The sequence below is a fragment of the Natrix helvetica genome (genome assembly GCF_964273705.1).
Source record: "Natrix helvetica genome assembly, chromosome: 4".
Classification (NCBI taxonomy): Eukaryota; Metazoa; Chordata; class Lepidosauria; order Squamata; family Natricidae; genus Natrix; species Natrix helvetica.
Window position 1 is genome coordinate 3,937,075 of NC_138550.1, and position 17,659 is coordinate 3,954,733.

General features: G+C 50.8%; 1 protein-coding gene across 3 annotated transcripts in view; it reads right to left on the minus strand.

Annotated features, from left to right (window-relative positions):
* The window catches only part of EMSY (EMSY transcriptional repressor, BRCA2 interacting), a 56,782-nt gene that overhangs the window by 38,734 nt on the left and 389 nt on the right, over nucleotides 1–17,659 (minus strand). For 2 of the 3 annotated variants that reach the window (XM_081951760.1, XM_081951758.1), the window contains exons 2-3: nucleotides 2,122–2,230; nucleotides 5–104 (exon numbers count right to left, since the gene is read on the minus strand). In XM_081951760.1, coding sequence (XP_081807886.1) covers nucleotides 5–104; nucleotides 2,122–2,191 — 170 coding nt within the window. In that variant the 5' untranslated portion in view covers nucleotides 2,192–2,230. Of the gene's footprint in view, nucleotides 1–4; nucleotides 105–2,121; nucleotides 2,231–16,043; nucleotides 16,069–17,659 lie in introns of those variants that run through there. The other variant, XM_081951759.1, reaches the window with a different exon arrangement.

Genomic DNA, 17,659 nt, shown 5'->3' on the forward strand with positions numbered 1-17,659 from the left:
TTACCTCAGCACTCTGGAAAGTTCCCCCAGAAGGTCCCGCTTCTCCTTAGTCAGGTCTCCCTGGGCCCTCAAGGCACTGATCACTCCGGCGTAGGCTTCCAGTTCTACACAGGGGGGAAAAAACAGGGCAAAGAGGAAGGAAAGAGAGGTTGAGATTCTGTTCTGACCTAGGCTTCACCAAATCATGAAGCACCCTTTTTATGACGCTCATGTGAATTCCTCTCATTCACATCCAGCAAAGTCCCAGCAAACAGTCTTTCAAGGGGGAATTGCAAACACAGACCTTATCAGTCCTTCGATCGTTGCCAGGTCAATGGCTTCCAAACGCAACGCTGTACCAGAAAATACTTGGCAAGGAGTCTCGGAGAGTCACGAACAAATCTTCACACTAATTAAGTGAACTAATGGCCTCCTGCAAACTCCACTCCCCTTTCGCTCCTCTTTTATTCCCTATGGGAGGGGCCATTCATTGTCCACCTGTGCCTTGACTCCCAAGTTGACCCTGCTTTCTTAGCTGTGCCCTTCTCCTGGGAACAACTCTGCGCATGCGCACACTGGGAACAGGCTCCAGCTGTTCCGCTGCCTCACTGATGTCTGACTCTGAAGGCAGCTGATAACTGTCAGACGGCCCTTGCCCCCTTCTCTGACTCCAACGCAGAGCCCTCATCAGAGCCTTCCCCAGACTCCAGTACAGGCCCATCTTCCTCCCCAACCTCCTCACTGTCTGACTCTGGCCGCCATAAGAGATTCACAGGAAGTTGCAGAAAACGATCAAGGGATGCAAACAGACGTCCTGTCACTTTTTGCCTTTAGGAATACTGCAAGGGAAGATGTTGGGAACATTTCTGGCCTAGGTGGCTGATGAGGAAGAGGAGGAACAGCTTGGGCCAGTGCCTGATGCGTGGATACGCAGAAGGCAGAGGAGAGGAGAGCAGTGGAAATCCATGGGCCGGTCCTTGGGACGGAAGAGCCACTGCTGCTAGCAAAGCCCCACCCTAACTCTGGAGATAAAAGGCAGGGGGCAGAGATGAATAGATGTGGCAGAGGAGAGGAGAGCAGTGGAAATCTATGGGCTGGTCCTTCGTACGGAAGAGCCACCGCTGCTAGCAAAGCCCCACCCTAGCTCTGGGGATAAAAGGCAGGGGGCAGAGATAATAGATGTGGCTGACAACTATCCATCTCCTGGACGGACGGACTTGTTAGCCTGAGGTAATAATCGTTTGAGTTAACGTCAGAGGTTTGTTGTGTTTGAGGAGCTGGGTCAGAACATTGATCTAGGGATCAATGGTGTAGTTCTACTCTGGAGGGGGCTGCTAGATTGACAGATTCTCCTGCGCTCTCTGCTCCAGCCACACCCCTCTTTATTGTACACCACCCAGAGTCCTTCTAGGAGGGAGATGGGCTATTCTCAAATATGATAAACAAACAAACCCCATTTGGAATTGCACAAAACCTCTGGAATCAGAGAGGGATCATCGGACACATCGAAATCTTAGCACAGGTTTGGGGGGCGGGGGGGTCCCTTGGAGCCCCGACCAATTAAGATCTCCCATACTTTTTTCCCTTCCCCTTGGTGCTTTAGCATGGGTTACGTCATGCCTACCGCATTTTTCGGAGTATATGACGCACCTTTCCCCCCCCCCCCAAAAAGAGGGAGAAAATCTGGGTGCATCTTATACACGGAATACAGCAGTTTTGCCCCCCCCCCCGAAACCCTGCCCCCTTTACAAAAATGGACATGCAGAGGCTTTGGGAGGCCTGCAAAGTGCTTCTGGGTTTTTTTTGCTCATTTCTCCCCCCCCCCCCCCCCCGCCTCAGGAGCACTCTACAAGCCTCCCAAAGCCTATGCATGCCCTGGTTTTTTGCAAAAAATGGAACCGTTTTTTGCTCCTCCCCAGCCCCCAGGAGCACTCTGCAAGCCTCTCAAACTCTCTGCATGCCCCGTTTTTCACAAAAAATGAGGCTTGCAGAGGGTTTGGGAGGCCTGTAAACTTTTTTTTTACTTTACCTCTTCAACGTCTTGGTGCGTCTTATACTCTGGTGCATCTTATACACCGAAAAATGTGGTACTTTCCACCTTGAGGTCCAGAATCGTGCCCTTCCCTTCCAGGCTGCCCTTACCCAATTTACGGAGGACCCTTTTGCATTCATCCCTGCTGAGGTCCAGAAGTGTTGGCCACACCACCGGCATCGTTCCTCCCTCCGTCGGCTCCTGCAGAGCTCAGCCTCCCTGCCAAGACACGGAAAGCGTTAGGGGAGGACGACCTCCTGCGCAATCTTTGGAACGGCCATGCTGAGCCCACGGTTCTGGGTCCCCATAAACCACCAAAAAAAAAACCCTCCCCATGGTGGCAGAAAGAGACCTTCAAAAAAACAACAGGATATTTAACAAAAGCGACGAAAGGGTATTTAACAGAGTAACAGAGTTGGAAGGGACCTTGGAGGTCTTCTAGTCCAACCCCCCTGCTCAAGGAGGAGACTTTGTGGTTTTGTGGTCCGCTCAGGAAATAGTCAGGCGCGGGAAGGGTTTTTGTGGTTTCTGTGGGGAATGGATCCAAATGGCTCTTTTGAGTTTTTAAGGTTGCCGACCATACGTAGAGAGCCCGTTTGCTGTTGCCATTCAGGAGTTATTTTCCACCGTGGTGATCTGCGGACTTCAACTCCCAGAATTCCACAGCCAACATTTTGGGCTCCATTAAGCTTATAAATGGAAGAACGTTTAATCAGTGCATATTGAGAGCTCATCAAAACAGACAGGGGTGTAATGTTTCAGCCCTTCCCACTGCAAGGCACGCTGTTGCAATACAGGGAGTCCTCGACTTACAACCGTTCGTTTAGTGACCGTTCAAACTTACAGCGGCACCGAAAAAATGGGACTCATGACCGTTTTTCATACATGCGACCTCGGTGGCATCCCCATTGGTCAGGTGATAAAAATCCAGGTGCTTAGCAACTGGCTCGTATTTATGACCGTTGCAGTGTCCCGGGGTCACGGGATCCTCTTTTGCGACCTTCTCGATAAGCAGTCGGCGGGGAAGACAAGATTCGTTTCACAATCAGATGACTTCCTGATCTACGGCAGTCATTCACTTAGCAACTGTGGCCAAGAAGGTCGTACAATGGGGGGCAAAACTCATTTAACCCATGTCTCGCTTAACAGCCGAAATGTTGGGCTCCACTGCGGTCGTAAATCAAGGACTAGCTGCGTTCGAAATGTAGCAAATTTGAAGGTGGTGTGTCTTTCTTTACTTTTGGATGCAGAAAGACTGCCCTAGTTAAGGCCTACATCCCAAAGGGCAGGGGTGTCCAAACTTGAGAACTTTAAGACTTGTGGACTTCAACTCCCAGAATTCCCCAGCCAGCATGGCTGGCTGGGGAATTCTGGGAGTTGAAGTCCACAAGTCTTAAAGTTCCCAAGTTTGGACACCCCTGGTTTATGGCGATTCTCATGGTTGAGAATTATGGAGAATCAGGTCACGGTTGTCCCCAAGGTGTTTTTTTTCCCCCCAAAAAAAGGCAATTGGACTTTCTTTGCCTTTTTTTTTTCCCCCTTGAAGACGTTTCGCTTCTCATCCAAGGAGCTTCTTCTGCATCCGAAGTGAAGAACTGAGGAAGCTCCTTGGATGAGAAGCGAAGCGTCTTCCAAGGAAAAACAAAAGTCCACTTGCCTTTTCGGGAAAAAAGCAGCTTGGGGACGACCGACATCCTAAAAAACTACCTGCCATTTTTAGATTCAGACGCTTCATTTTTTTATTTTTAACCCGGCAATGGAAATTCTCTGAGGTAAAAAAAAAAGCCGCTAGTTCAAATTTACCACAACTACCGCAAACGGTCAATTCCGCCCCGCCCAGCACCAAAAGGCACTCTCGGAAGAGCTCCGTAGGCGTGACTCAATCCGGGTTGCGTCCTCCAAGAGCCGTGCAATCACAAGAGTGGCACACGCAACCCCAGAGGGCATGGATGTAATAAGGAGAGAAATTGGCACCCGCCGAGCACGATTAATTGCAGGAAATGAAAGAACGGCAACGGCAAGTCAAGACACACCTCGCTCGTTACCAGAGACTCCTTTTCAACACGTGGAAGGAGGCGAAGAGCCTAAAACTCTCCCATCCAAGAAGGGAATTTCAGCTTTAGGGCTGTTTCCCCCTCCATGTGATGTTAGACTTGAACAAGGGTCAGCAACCTGCTGTTCTGGATCCGCATGTGGCTCTGGGGCCGCATGTGGCTCTGGGGCCGCATGTGGCTCTGGGGCCGCATGTGGCTCTTTCATCCCTCTGCTGTGGCTCCCTGTCGCCTCCACAATTGATAAGAGCTTTCGGTTAGGACAGATAGAGGAAAAAGGACACCGTGCTAGCAGGAGACTCTATGGTGGGGGAAACCGGACTTCCGGTCGGCTCCAGAATTGAAGGGGGGCTTCCGGTTAGGACCTTTGTGGCTCTTTTTGAGTGTTTCAGGTTGCCGACACCTGGGTTAGAACAACATGGAGGGTGTAGGTGTTCCTCAACATACGGCCACAGTTCAGCCCAAATATGCTGTTCCTAAGCGAGACAGTGAGTTTTGCCCCATTTTACGACCTCTCTTGCCCCTGTTGTTCAGGGATTCACTGCAGTTGATAGAAACATGGGTCTCTCAAAGCCATGCGGACATGAGAGTAGATCCAGAAGTGGGCTGCCTCCGGTTTGGAGTGGTTCAGACGAACCGGTCATTCCGATCGCCGGCTGGCCCACCTACCCAGCCTGGCGCTATCCCGCCCTATATATCTCACTCTCTGGCTCGCTCGCCCCGCCCACGCAGCCCAGCTGATTTCTGCACATCACCCGCTCTACTCACTGTCCGAGAAGGTGTGCCGGAAGCCGGGTGCATGAAATCGCTGTGTGTTTTTTCCCCTCCCCTTGGTGCTTTAGCGTTGTGCGCGCTCACATTTTCAGTTCTGCACGAACCGGTTGTTAAATTATGTGAAACCCAGCTCTGAGTAGATCCTACCCTATGATTAGTTTGGCAAAGAGCAGGTTTGGTCTAGTGGTGAAGGCACCAGGCTAGAAACCAGGAGATGGTGAGTTCTAGTCCCGCCTTAGCCATGAAAGCCAACTGGGGGACTTTGGGCCAATCACCAGGAGACGTGGAGTTCTAGTCCCGCCTTAGCCATGAAAGCCAACTGGGTGACTTTGGGCCAATCACCAGGAGATGGTGAGTTCTAGTCTCGCCTTAGCCATGAAAGTCAACTGGGGGACTTTGGGCCAATCACCAGGAGACGTGGAGTTCTAGTCCCGCCTTAGGCATGAAAGCCAGCTGGGTGACTTTGGACCAATCACCAGAAGACAATGAGTTTTAGTCCTGCCTTAGCCATGAAAGCCAATTGGTTGACTTTGGGCCAATCACCAGGAGACGGTGAGTTCTAGTCCCGCTTTAGGCATGAAGGCCAGTTGGGTGACTTTGGGCCAATCACCAGGAGATTGAGAATTCTAGTCCTGTTTTAGGCATGAAAGCGAGATGGTTGACTTTGGGCCAATCACCAGGAGATCGTGAATTCTAGTCCTGTCTTAGCCATGAAAGTCAAATGGGTGACTTTGGGCCAATCACCAGGAGACGGTGAGTTCTAGTTCTAAATTAGCCTTGAAAGCTGGCTGAGTGACTTTGAACCAGTCTCTCTCTCTCTCTCAGTCCAACCCACTTCACAAGGTTGTTCTTATCAGGAAAACAAATGAAGGAAGGACACATTTGCTGCCTTGAGCTATTTGCAAAAATAATAAAAGGCGGCATACAAATCAATCAATGAATAAATAAATAAATGCCTTCCCTAGAGGTTAAGCATCGAGTTTCAGCAAGCGCACGCATGCTCCAGGGAAGGAATGTCAACCCAGCAACTTCTGGGTGTGGTGACTGTCATTCGACAGTAAACCACAAACCACTTCCTGTTCTGGAAAATCCATTTAAATTACTGGACCACCCTGGAATAGCTGGATCGGTATGGGAATAGGAATAGAATAGAATTGGGAGTGGGAATAAGAATAGGAATAGAATTAGGAATAGGAATGGAAAAGAAGAGAAGAGAACAGAATAGAATAGAGAATGGGAATCGGGATAAAATAGAATTAGGAATAGGAATGGAATAGAACAGAATAGAATAGGGAATGGGAAGAGCGATAGAATAGGGATAGAATAGAATTAGGAATAGAATAGGGAATGGGAATGAATAGAATTAGGAATAGGAATAGAATAGATTAGATTATGGAATGAATAGAAAATGGAATAGAATAAAATAAGGAATGGGAATAGAATATAATTTGGAATAGGTTGAACACCTTCCTGCATTTCCCAGAAACTTAATTCAAGTGCTGCGTTTTGCACACACCTAGCTGAAGGTGTGCAAGGGGAGCCCCGGTGTGAGTGGACGTGTCACAAAAGGCAAGCAGATTCACAAAACCTGAGAATGACCTTGTGGTCTTACCTGAACTGTTATTTTAAGAGGTGTTTGCAAGATGGGCCAGTGATGGTATTGTCACAGCCAATTGGCCTCGAGACTGGGTTGAATCTGAAGCCTCTGGGCTCCTCTCCTCTGACTCCAGTTTCAATGCAGTGTGCGCTCCCGAGATCCTGAAAACAAGTCACAAAGGAGACACCTCCACCCCCCAATACTGTCTATCTAACCTAGGGTGGGAACTGGCCCATCCTGCAAAGACCTCTTAAAATAACAGGTAAGACCAACTGTCATTTTCCAGAGTGGGTTTGCAGGATGGTCCAGGGATGGGACATACCCAAGTTCCGTCCCATAGGGTGGGCCCTCACTGATCCGACAGGACCTGCTGCAGGACCCTGCGGCCGAACGCTGCGTCGGAAGATGCGAAATGCCGGATGAAGGGCAACGGGGAGGCCCTCGTTGCTGTCCCGCAGATGTCTTCTATAGGGACCTGAGAGGCCCAAGCCGCCGAGGTGGCCGCACTCCTAGTGGAATGGGCCGTGATGCCGGCCGGAACCAGCAAGATTTGCACCTCGTAGGCGAGGTTAATGGTCACACGGATCCAACGGCTAATGGTGGAAGGGGAAACCTCTTTCCTAGTGACGAGGGTTGGAACGATACAAACAGAGCCTCAGACCTACGGAACTCCGCGGTCCGCCTTAGGTAGATCCGTAAGGCCCTTCTTACATCTAGGTGATGCCACCTGTGCTCACACTCCCTGGCCGGGTCTGGGCAGAAGTCCAGGAGAACCACCTCCTGGGCCCGGTGGAAGACCGTGTTTACCTTGGGCAGGAATGACGGGTCCAGGCATAGCACTATCCTGTTGTTGTGAAACGTGCATAGATCCTCCCTGGAGGAAAGGAACCCTAGCTCCGAGATTCGCCTGGCCGAGGTGATAGCCACCAGGAACACAACCTTACGTGAGTAGCTTCCGGCTGACCGTCCGGAGCGGTTCAAAAGGCTCGGCCCTAAGGGCCCGTAGCACCGTGGGAAGGTGCCACGTAGGAAACCTGTGGACTTGCAGTGGACAAAGGTGGGCCGCCCCCTTGAGGAACCTCTTAACTAAGGGCAAAGGAGGTAGCGGAGTGGGGCCCCTCCCCAGGTAGCACCGTGGCCAGTACCGCCAACTGTCTCCTAACCGTGGCTAGGGACAGGCCCTTGTCCAGACCCTCCTGGAGGAATTCCAAGACATGAGGGACCATGGCCCTGGAAGGGGTCAGGTGGGCGGCCTGGCACCAGGAAACAAACGTCACCCAGGTGGAATCGTAAATCCTGTTGGTTGACTGTCTGCGGGAGGCCTCGATGGTTGTGATCACTTTCTGGGACAGGAGGGCGCCTCTCAGGCACTCCCGCTCAATCTCCACACGGCCAGTTGGAGCCACTGTGGATCTGGATGGACCAACTTCCCCTGTAGCAATCTCACCTCCCCCCGGGGAATCCTCCAGTCTCCCTGCCGACAGACTCAGCAGGTCCGCGAACCAGACCTTTCTGGGCCAGTAGGGGGCCACTAGGATTACTTCAGCCTGCTCTCTGACTACCTTCTGGATAACCCCGGGAAGGAGAGGTGGGGGGGGAAGAGTACAGCAGCCCGACCGGCCACTTGGAGCAAAGGGAGTTGACCCCCTCCATTCCCCGAGCTGGGAACCGAGAGAAGAACCGCGGCAGCTGAGCATTGGACGGAGTGGCGAACAGGTCCACAATCTCCCGAACCTCTGGCAGATCCCTTGGAAGAGCTCCTTGGACAGACTCCACTCTCCGTTGTCTACCGTCTCCTGGCTCAGCCAGTCCGCCTGGTGGTTGTCGACGCCGGTGATGTGTTCCGCTCGGATGGAGCGCAGGTGTTTCTCCGCCCGGTATCCCAGTGACATCGCCTCGGTGTGCAACGCTCTGGATCGTGTGCCCCCGTCGATTGGTGTGCGCCTTTGCTGCAACGTTGTCTGTTAAGACGAGGACGTGATGATCTTCTACTGAGGTTTGGAAACGTCGCAAGGCGAGGTGGACTGCCCGGAGCTCCAGCCAATTTATGTTGTGTTGAAGGTCATTCTTTGACCACTGGCCCTGTGCCAGCTGGGAGTCTAGAGTCGCCCCCCCAACCGAACAGACTGGCGTCCGTTGTCAATATGAGATGCTCTTGTTCCCTGAATTCACAGCCCTTGAGCAATGCCGGGGACATCCACCACTTGAGAGACTTCGGCACCTGTGGCATTGCTGGTACCTTGAGCGTTGAGTTGCTGGAATCGGCCCTCTGATATGGCAGCAGCCTCCTGGCATGTAGTCGCGCCCACGGGAGCACTTCGATGCATGTTATGAACTTTCCCAGCAAGCTGGAAAGAAGGGCTACGGGGACACGACGATCCTTCCGGATCTGGTTAATTAACTTCAACAAGTTGGACCTGTGATCCGGGGAAAGAAACACTCGACCCAACCGGGAATCAATCACCGCCCTTCAGGTGTAGGATTCGGGTGGATGGGGTGAGAGTACTCTTCTCGAAGTTAATCGAGAGCCCTAAGCCTTGGCAGGTGTCAATGACCTGCTGAAGATCTGACCTAGTCTGAGCAGGAGACGCCCCCTGGACAAGGATGTCATCCAGGTAGCAAAAGAGCCTGATGAGAATCTCCCTCAGATGGGCAGCTGCTACCGCTAACACCTTGGTAAAGGTCCTGGGGGCCGAAGCCAACCCAAACGGTAGAGCCCTGTACTGGTCGTGAAGCCCTAAGTAGGAGAAGCGTAGAAAACGCCTCTGCTCGGGGAGGATGGGGATGTGCAGGTAAGCCTCCGTGAGATCAACGGATGCCATGTAGTCCCCCCTCCCGAATCCCTGCCAGGATGGACTTGAGGGATGCCATTTTAAAACGTCTATAGACTTAGAATTGGTTTAGAAGCTTTAGGTCTAAAATGGCTCTCCATGCCCCCGATGATTTTGGCACTAGGAACAGGTTTGAATAGAACCCCTTGCCTGCCTGGTCCGTAGGGACTCTCTCTGTGGCCGCAATGTCGAGCAGGTGCTGGATGGCCTGCCACATTTGCTGGCGCTTGTCAACGTTCTTGGCCGGGGGGAACACCCGGAAACAATTGGGGGGAAGGGAAAGGAATTCCAGGCAGAGACCATGGGTCACTGTGCTGAGGACCAAGGCATCCGTGGATATCTCCGCCCAGGGTTTTGCGAATAGAGCTAGGCGGCCGCCAATGGGTGGGGTAGTGGCCGACCTACTTGCCCCGGCGGAAGGGGCGACCCCCCCCTCGAAAGGGCCGTTTGCCATGTGGCTGGAAGCAGGATCTGTCCCGATTGAATCCCGTCGGATGGCCTATCCGCCCTGCCCGCCAGGTACCTGCTCTGGCGGGTGTCCTGTTCCTGCGGTCACTGTGCTGACCTGTGATAATAGGGCGTGGTCCTCTGCTCCGACTTCTTGGTCAATGTCGGAAGCGCCTTCTTTTTGTTCATATCCTCCACCAGGATGGTGTCAAGGGACGTCCCAAAGAGGGAACCCCCCGTGTATGCCGCTGTCGCTAGTTGCCACTTCCCCATTGTCCGCCTGCCAGCCACGGAGACACAGGAGGCGACGCGACGGACGATGCCATAGCCCTGGAAGCAAACTTCATGGCGTTTAAGGTTGGGTCAGCCGAGAACTGAGCGACCGCCACTAACTTGTTGATATCCTGGTATAGGCGGACGTCCTCCGGTGGAACGCGCGCCTGAATCTGCTCCATCCAAAGGATGGCCATATGGTTGAGAAACTAAGCGGAGGCTGCCGCCTTAATGGCCCAAGCCAACGACTGGAAGGTCTTCCTGGGATCATCTCCACCTTCCTGTCCTCTGCCTTCAGGTTGTCTGCCACATCCTTGGGTACCAGTGAGACTGGGGCAGCCAAGGCCACCACCGGCGGATCCCCAGAGGGCATCTGCAATGCTTGGGAGAAATCTGCTTCGATGTTATAGAACCGTCTGTCATTGCTGCCTGGGGTGGGAAAGGTCCCAGGTGTCTCCCACTGCCTCTTAACTACTTCCAGGAATCGGTCGGGAGCAGGGATCTGCTCCTTAACCGTTTTGGGCTCAGAATAGACCGTGCCCTGGAGCTTCATTGCTGGCTCCCCTTCCTTTGCCGCCTCGCCCCCCCCCCAGCTGAGCAGTGGCACGCGCTTTGCGTAGGAGGGGCTGGAACAAGGTAGGAGGGAACAATCCCGTCAAGCCAGGGGGTCAGGCTCCAGGTCCTCAGAGAGATCTGGGTCAGGCTGCCCCTTGTCCCCCAGGACAGACCCCTCACTTGCCAAGGAAGGGGACCCAGGGGGACAGACTGGCTGGGAAGGGCCCTGTGGCTGGGATGATGAAGAGCTGGGGACCATGACCTTGCCCTGAGGAGCAGAGGCACCTGGCACTGCATGCCTGCAGCCACACCAGAGGCAATGTCTCTTTCAATGAGGTTCTGAAGACCCACAGGCAGGTCCTCCATATCTAAGGAATCCCAGCTGGATCCCACTGGCACCTGACTATGGCTGGGGATACGTGCCAGAGTAGACCTGGACGGATCTCTACCTCCCAGCTGTGTCTCTAGGGATAGAAACCCAGGCTGGTTATCTACTTAGTCAAGATCCTCCATGGAGACGGGAGGGGATTGGGCAGTCCCACCACTGCACCCCCTCAGGGAATCAGGGGACCTGGGGGGGAATCCTGCCTAGAAGGGCCCCCTAGGGGTGACCTGGACCTGGAAGGGGAAGGGCTGAGCCTACCCTGCAGGGCCTGCAACCTCTCTGCCCTGGCAAAGGTCTTGAATAGAGCCCTGTGCCTCCTATCCTCGTCCTTCTGACAGGCATAGGAGGGGCGACAGTCGGCTGAGGCCTTAAGCCTCGTGGAGGACGTACTGGGCCGCTGCCTGGAAGAAGTACCCTCCCAGGGGACATAGGGGGTGAAGGGGCCCTGTCCACCATCGCGCTCTACTTACAGACACTCCTCGCGCTTCCGCCCGATCCCTCCCTCACCTCCTCTTCAGTTGCAGCAGCCGGTCTCTCTCCCCTTTTGAATTTATCGCCGTTTGCGCCCTCCGAGGCTGCCACAGCTTCGGGGGGAAGCGGGTTGTGCTGCCACTGCGCGCCTTCCCAACCGCTTCCGCGGCTTTCCCTGGCGCCGAGGGCTTCGCGCTCTTCTCCGCGCTCCTTCTGCTCGCTGGCGCTATGCTCAGACTTTAGAGGCTGTCGGGCTAGAAACCAGAGCCCATTAGCCTGTTCCGGGGCCGATCATGAGGCCTCCGGGCTCCACGTGGTCGCCAGAGCAGCGACCCAGCCACCGGAGCCTCCCAAATTCGAAAAAATCAAGCCCCAGGCAGCTGGAAAACCACAGCCACCAACGGGGAACTTACGAAAAGGAGGAGGTTAGGGTCCCTGGAAGGCAGGAAGCGGCGCTGGTTTGAAGAGGGTCCAGTAATGGATTTTCTTTCAGGAGTCGAGCTTTGTTCAGTCTCTATGCTGGCCAGACTGGATTGAAACTGGAGTCCGAGGAGAGGAGCCCAGAGGCGTGACTTCAGATTCAACCCAACCTCGAGGTCAACTGGCTGTGACAATCCCTGCAAACCCACTCCGGAAAATCTCTTTCTTCCGTGTCCTCCTAATACAGGGGTGTCCAAAGTTGGCAACTTTAAGACTTGTGGACTTCAACTCCCAGAATTCCCCAGCCAGCAGAGCTGGCTGGGGAATTCTGGGAGTTGAAGTCCACAAGTCTTAAAGTTGCCAACTTTGGACACCCCTGTCCTAATAGCTAGCCTGTCCTAATAGCTAGCCTGAAGGCCCTTTGCATGAATTCAGGTTCGATTTGGCAATTTGGTTCAGAAATTCTTTTGGAAACCCTCTAAAATCAACCGCAGGCAGTCCTCGACTTACAGCCGTTCATTTAACGACCGTTCACCATTAACAACAGCACTGAAAAAAAAGGCAACTTAGGACCGTTTTACGCCCTTGGTCGCCTCCCCTTGGCCACGGGATCAAAATTCAGGTGCTTGGCAAACGGGTTCATACTTACGACCGTGGCAGCATCCCGGGGTCGCGCGATCCCCCTTTGCGACTTTCCGACAAGCCCATTCAAAATAGGGAGAAGCCAGATTCACTCAATGACCGTCTGACTAACTGATCAACCGCTGCAATTCACTTAACAACCGCGGCAAGGTCGGTCGTAAAACGGGGGCAAAACTCAACAAAAGGCTTCGCTTAGCAACAGAAAATGTTGGGCTCGCTCGTGGTACCGTACGTCGAGGACTACGTGCATCCCCTCAGAATGTCACCTGAGGTTGCAGTTGATATCCGACATACAACAGTCCTGCTCCAATGAGTAACTGTGTCTTGGCACAAATTATGATCGGTCAATAGATAAATGTTGATTTATCTGGCAATTTTGTTCCCAGAATCCTTTGGAAATCCTCCCTAAAGTCTCCTCAAGATCTATTAGATCCCTCAAGGTTACCCTCCACACCCATCACTCCTGCTCCAATGGGTAACCGGACCCAACTTGGCTAAAATTATAATCGGTCAACTAACACGGATGAATTCGGTTTTCCCTGGAAATTTCATTCCCAGAATCTTTTGGGGATCCCCTAAATTCTCGTCAACATCTGTTAGGTGGTTGCATTCAATACCCATCACGCACAGACCTGCTTCGACGGGTAACTTACACAGACTGGGCCAAAATATATACTCGGCCGATAGGCGAATCCTGGTTTATCCGGCAATTTCATTCCCAGAATCCGTTGAGAATCCCCTAAATCATCATCACGATCTCCCAGGAGGTCAGAAGGAGACCTTATAGTAATAGAATAGGAATACAACGGGAATGGGAATACAATAGAATAAGGAATGGGAATAGAATAGAATAGGATAAAATAAGGAATGGGAATAGGAATAGAATAGAATTAAGAATAGGAATAGAATAAGGAATGGGAATAGAATAGAATAGAATAGGATAAAATAAGGAATGGGAATAGGAATAGAATAGAATTAGGAATAGGAATAGGAATAGAATAAGGAACGGGAATAGAATAGGATAGGATAAAATAAGGAATGGGAATAGGAATAGAATAGAATTAAGAATAGGAATAGAATAAGGAATGGGAATAGAATAGGATAGGATAAAATAAGGAATGGGAATAGGAATAGAATAGAATTAAGAATAGGAATAGAATAAGGAATGGGAATAGAATAGGATAAAATAAGGAATGGGAATAGGAATAGAATAGAATTAAGAATAGGAATAGAATAAGGAATGGGAATAGAATAGGATAGGATAAAATAAGGAATGGGAATAGGAATAGAATAGAATTAGGAATAGGAATAGAATAAGGAATGGGAATAGAATAGGATAGGATAAAATAAGGAATGGGAATAGGAATAGAATAGAATTAAGAATAGGATAGAATTGGGAACAGGAATAGGAGAATAGAATAGGGAATGGAAATGGGAATAGAGTAGGATAAAATAAGGAATGGGAATAGGAATAGAATACAATAGGGAAATAGGAATAGAATTAGGAATAGGATAGAATAGAATTAAGAATAGGAATAGAACAGAATAAGGAATGGGAATAGAATAGGATAAAATAAGGAATGGGAATAGGAATAGAATAGAATTAGGAATAGAATAGAATTAGGAATAGGATAGAATTGGGAATAGGAATAGAATAAGGAATGGGAATAGAATAGAATAAAGAAAGGAACGGGAATAGGAATAGAATAGAATACAATAGGGAAATAGGAATAGAATTAGGAATAGGATAGAATTAGGAATAGAATAGGAGAATAGAATAGGGAATGGAAATGGGAATAGAATTAGGAATAGAATAGCATAGCAGAGTTGGAAGGGACCTTGGAGGTCTTCTAGTCCAACCCCTTGCTTAGGCAGGAAATTCAATGCCTGTCAGACACACAACTCTTCCAATGGATAAGTAGGCAGACGGGGCTAAAATTATAGTCAGTCAACAGACAGTGGACCTTAAAAATCTTCAGATGGTCCAGGTGAGCAGTTGAGGTTCTCCTAAACACACACACCTTCCGACAGGCAGGAGCGATGGAGGGCACGTCAGAATGAAGGGACCCCCAGGGCAAAAGCCTAGCCAACTGGCCATTGCACACACAGAAGTTGTGCCTGCACCCACAGAGGTGGGTCACCCAAGGACAAGTCAACCACAGCTTCCTAATCCGGCTCCCTAGAAGACTTCCGGGGAGGTCGAATTGGCATGATTTAAGGGCAAATACACCCAATTAAGACTGCTGGGACTTCAGATATGCAGACAATACCACTCTAAGGGCAGAAAGTGAAGAGGAACTAAAGAGCCTCTTGATGCGGGTGAAGGAGTTGGCTTGAAACTCAACCTTCAGAAAACTAAGATCATTGCATCCAGCCCTCTCAATTCCTGGCAAATAGATGGGGAAGAAACGGAGGTAGTGACCGATTTTATTTTCCTGAACTCCCAGATCACCGCAGATGGGGACTGCAGCCAAGAAATCAAAAGACGCTTGCTCCTGGGGAGGAAAGCCATGGCAAATCTAGACAGCAGACTAAAAAGCAGAGACCTCACTCTGTCAACAAAAGTGTGTCTAGTCAATGCTGTGGTTTTCCCAGTTGCAATGGATGGCTGTGAAGGTTGGACCATAAGGAAGGCTGAGCGCCAAAGAATGGAGGCCTTTGAACTCTGGTGCTGGAGAAGACTCCTGCATTGAGTCCCTTGGACTGCAAGGAGATCCAACCGGTCAGTCCTAGAGGAGATCAACCCTGGCTGCTCTTTAGAAGGCCAGATCCTGAAGAGGAAACTCAAAAGCTTTGGCCATCTAATGAGAAAGAAGGACTCCCTGGAGAAGAGCCTCATGCTGGGAACGATGGAGGGCAAAAGAAGAAGGGGACGGCAGAGAAGGAGGTGGTTGGATGGAGTCACCAAAGCAGTCGGCGTGAGCTTCAATGGACTCCAGAGGATGGGAGAGGACAGGAAGGCCTGGAGGAGCGTTGTCCATGGGGTCGCGATGGGTTGGACACAACTTCGCAACTAACAACAACAACACCCAACGTAGGGCCTTACAAGACAATGGACCATTGTAAAGAATAAGATCAAGGTGGAATTTGTTTGCATCAATCCCTATTAAAACCCACCCATCCCAAGGACCAAATTGGTTTGAGAAGGACTGAGCTTTCAAAACTTCAACCTTCTCCAATCCAATGAAATCTCGATTTACAAGTCACAGACCAACAATAAGAAGAGCGGAAACGCAACCATCATTTAAAAGCTAAACAATACACGTGAAATACATTAGGCATATAGACAAAACCCCTTTTTTAAAAAACCCTACAAAGGGGGTAAAACATCAATGCAAGGAAACAAATCCACACACAGCTAACGCAATCCAAACACTCTTAAGTGAAATACTGAAAGAGAAACAGAAATAACAGAAGGTACCTTGGAGATCATCTAGTCCAACCCCCTGCTCAAGCAGGAGACACTACACCATGTCAAACGGTTGCCCAATCTCTTCTTCAAAACCTCCCATGTTGGAGCACCCACAATTTCTAGTGGCAAGCAGTTCCACTGATTTATTGTTCTCACTGTCAGGAAATTTCTTACTTCTAAGGTTGCTTCTCTCCTTGATTAGTTTCCATCTGTTTTCTTCCTGTCCGGCCTTCAGGTGCTTTGGAGAATAGGTTGACCCCCTCTTCTTTGGGGGCAGCCCCTCAAATATTGATGCTACAGAAGAGATGGAACTACTCCCCCATCTCAACAAAAGCTAACCCCCCCCCCAAATGGATGGAAAAGATAATGGGGGGAAAAGGAGGAGGGACAGGTAAGAAACCCCTGGGGGAAGGAAAGGACAGAAATGGCTTCTACTTGCCTTTGATAGGGGAATGTGGACTGCCAAGAGAACCCCCCCCCAAAGGAAAAATCTCAGCCAGAAGGAAGTTCAAAACCAAGAAGCCGATTTTACTTTCCTGCCCTTCAAAATGATTTAAAATGGGAGGGGGGAGCTCAGAGCAGGGGAAGGAAAAACTCACTTGCAGAAAAAGTAAGCATCAAAAAGGACCCCCAGGATGAATCCATGGTGCTTTTCTCTCTAGCTACAACTGCCTCCCCCCCCCCCAAATAAAAGGGGAAAATGAAAGAAAGAGAGGGCAAAAATAAGGGGAGGGGGAAATTAGAAGAGGAAATGCCAAAAAGGGGAAGGGGAAACTGAAAGGGGAAAGAGGAATTGGAAGGAAAAAAGAAAGAAGGAGAAATTAGAAAGGAAAAAAGGAGGGAGGGGAAACTGGAAGGAAAAGGGGGAGGAGGAATTGGGAGGAAAAAGGCAGGAAGGAGAAATTGGGAGGAAAAGGGGGGAAGGGGAAAACTGAAAAGAAAAAGGGAGGAAGGAGAAACGAAGGGAAAAAAGGAGGAAGGGGGAATTGGAAAGGAAAAGGGGGAAGGAGAAATTGGAAGGAAAAAGGGGGAAGGGGAAAACTGAAAGGAAGAAAGGAGAAACGAAGAGAAAAAGGGAGGAAGGAAAACTAGAGGGAGAGATGCAAAAAAAGGGGGGAGAAGAGCAAACTAGAAGGAAAAGGGGAGAAGGGGAAATTAGAAGGGATGCAAAAAAAGGGGGGGAAGGGGAATCCAATGGGATAAAAGGGGGAACTAAAAGGAAGAGATGCAAAAACAAAAAGGGAGGAAGGGGAATTTGGGGGGGGGAAAGGGGGGAAGGAAAAAATAGAGGAAGGGATGCAAAAAAAAGGAAGGGGGGGAGACTGGAAGGAAACAAAAAGGAGGAGAGGGGGAAACTAGAGATGCAACTCCCCCCCAAAAAAGTGGGGGGAGAGAAAACCAATCAGGGTCCTCCTGCAGAAATCAAGGGAGTGAGGACACCCTCCCCCCAAAAAAAGGAGGGGGGGCAGAATTGGGAGTGGGGGAGGGGCGGAGAAAAGCATCCATCTTTCCTGTGTTTTCCATCAATCTCATCCAAGGGAGGAGGAAACCCCTCACCCACCCAAATTATTCAACTTTGACACCCCCACCCATCCCATCCAGGCAGGGGGGCCCTTGTCCGCAGCACCCTCTGGCTGTGGAGGATGGGAGTTGTAGTCCTCCCCCCTCTCCCCAGCATATAAACACACACACACAGACTTTCCATGGAATTCCTCTCTTTCCTCCCCCTCGGGCGGGTCCCAGCCAGAGGCAGGGGATGATGGGGGGAGGGGGGAGACGAGAGGGGGACG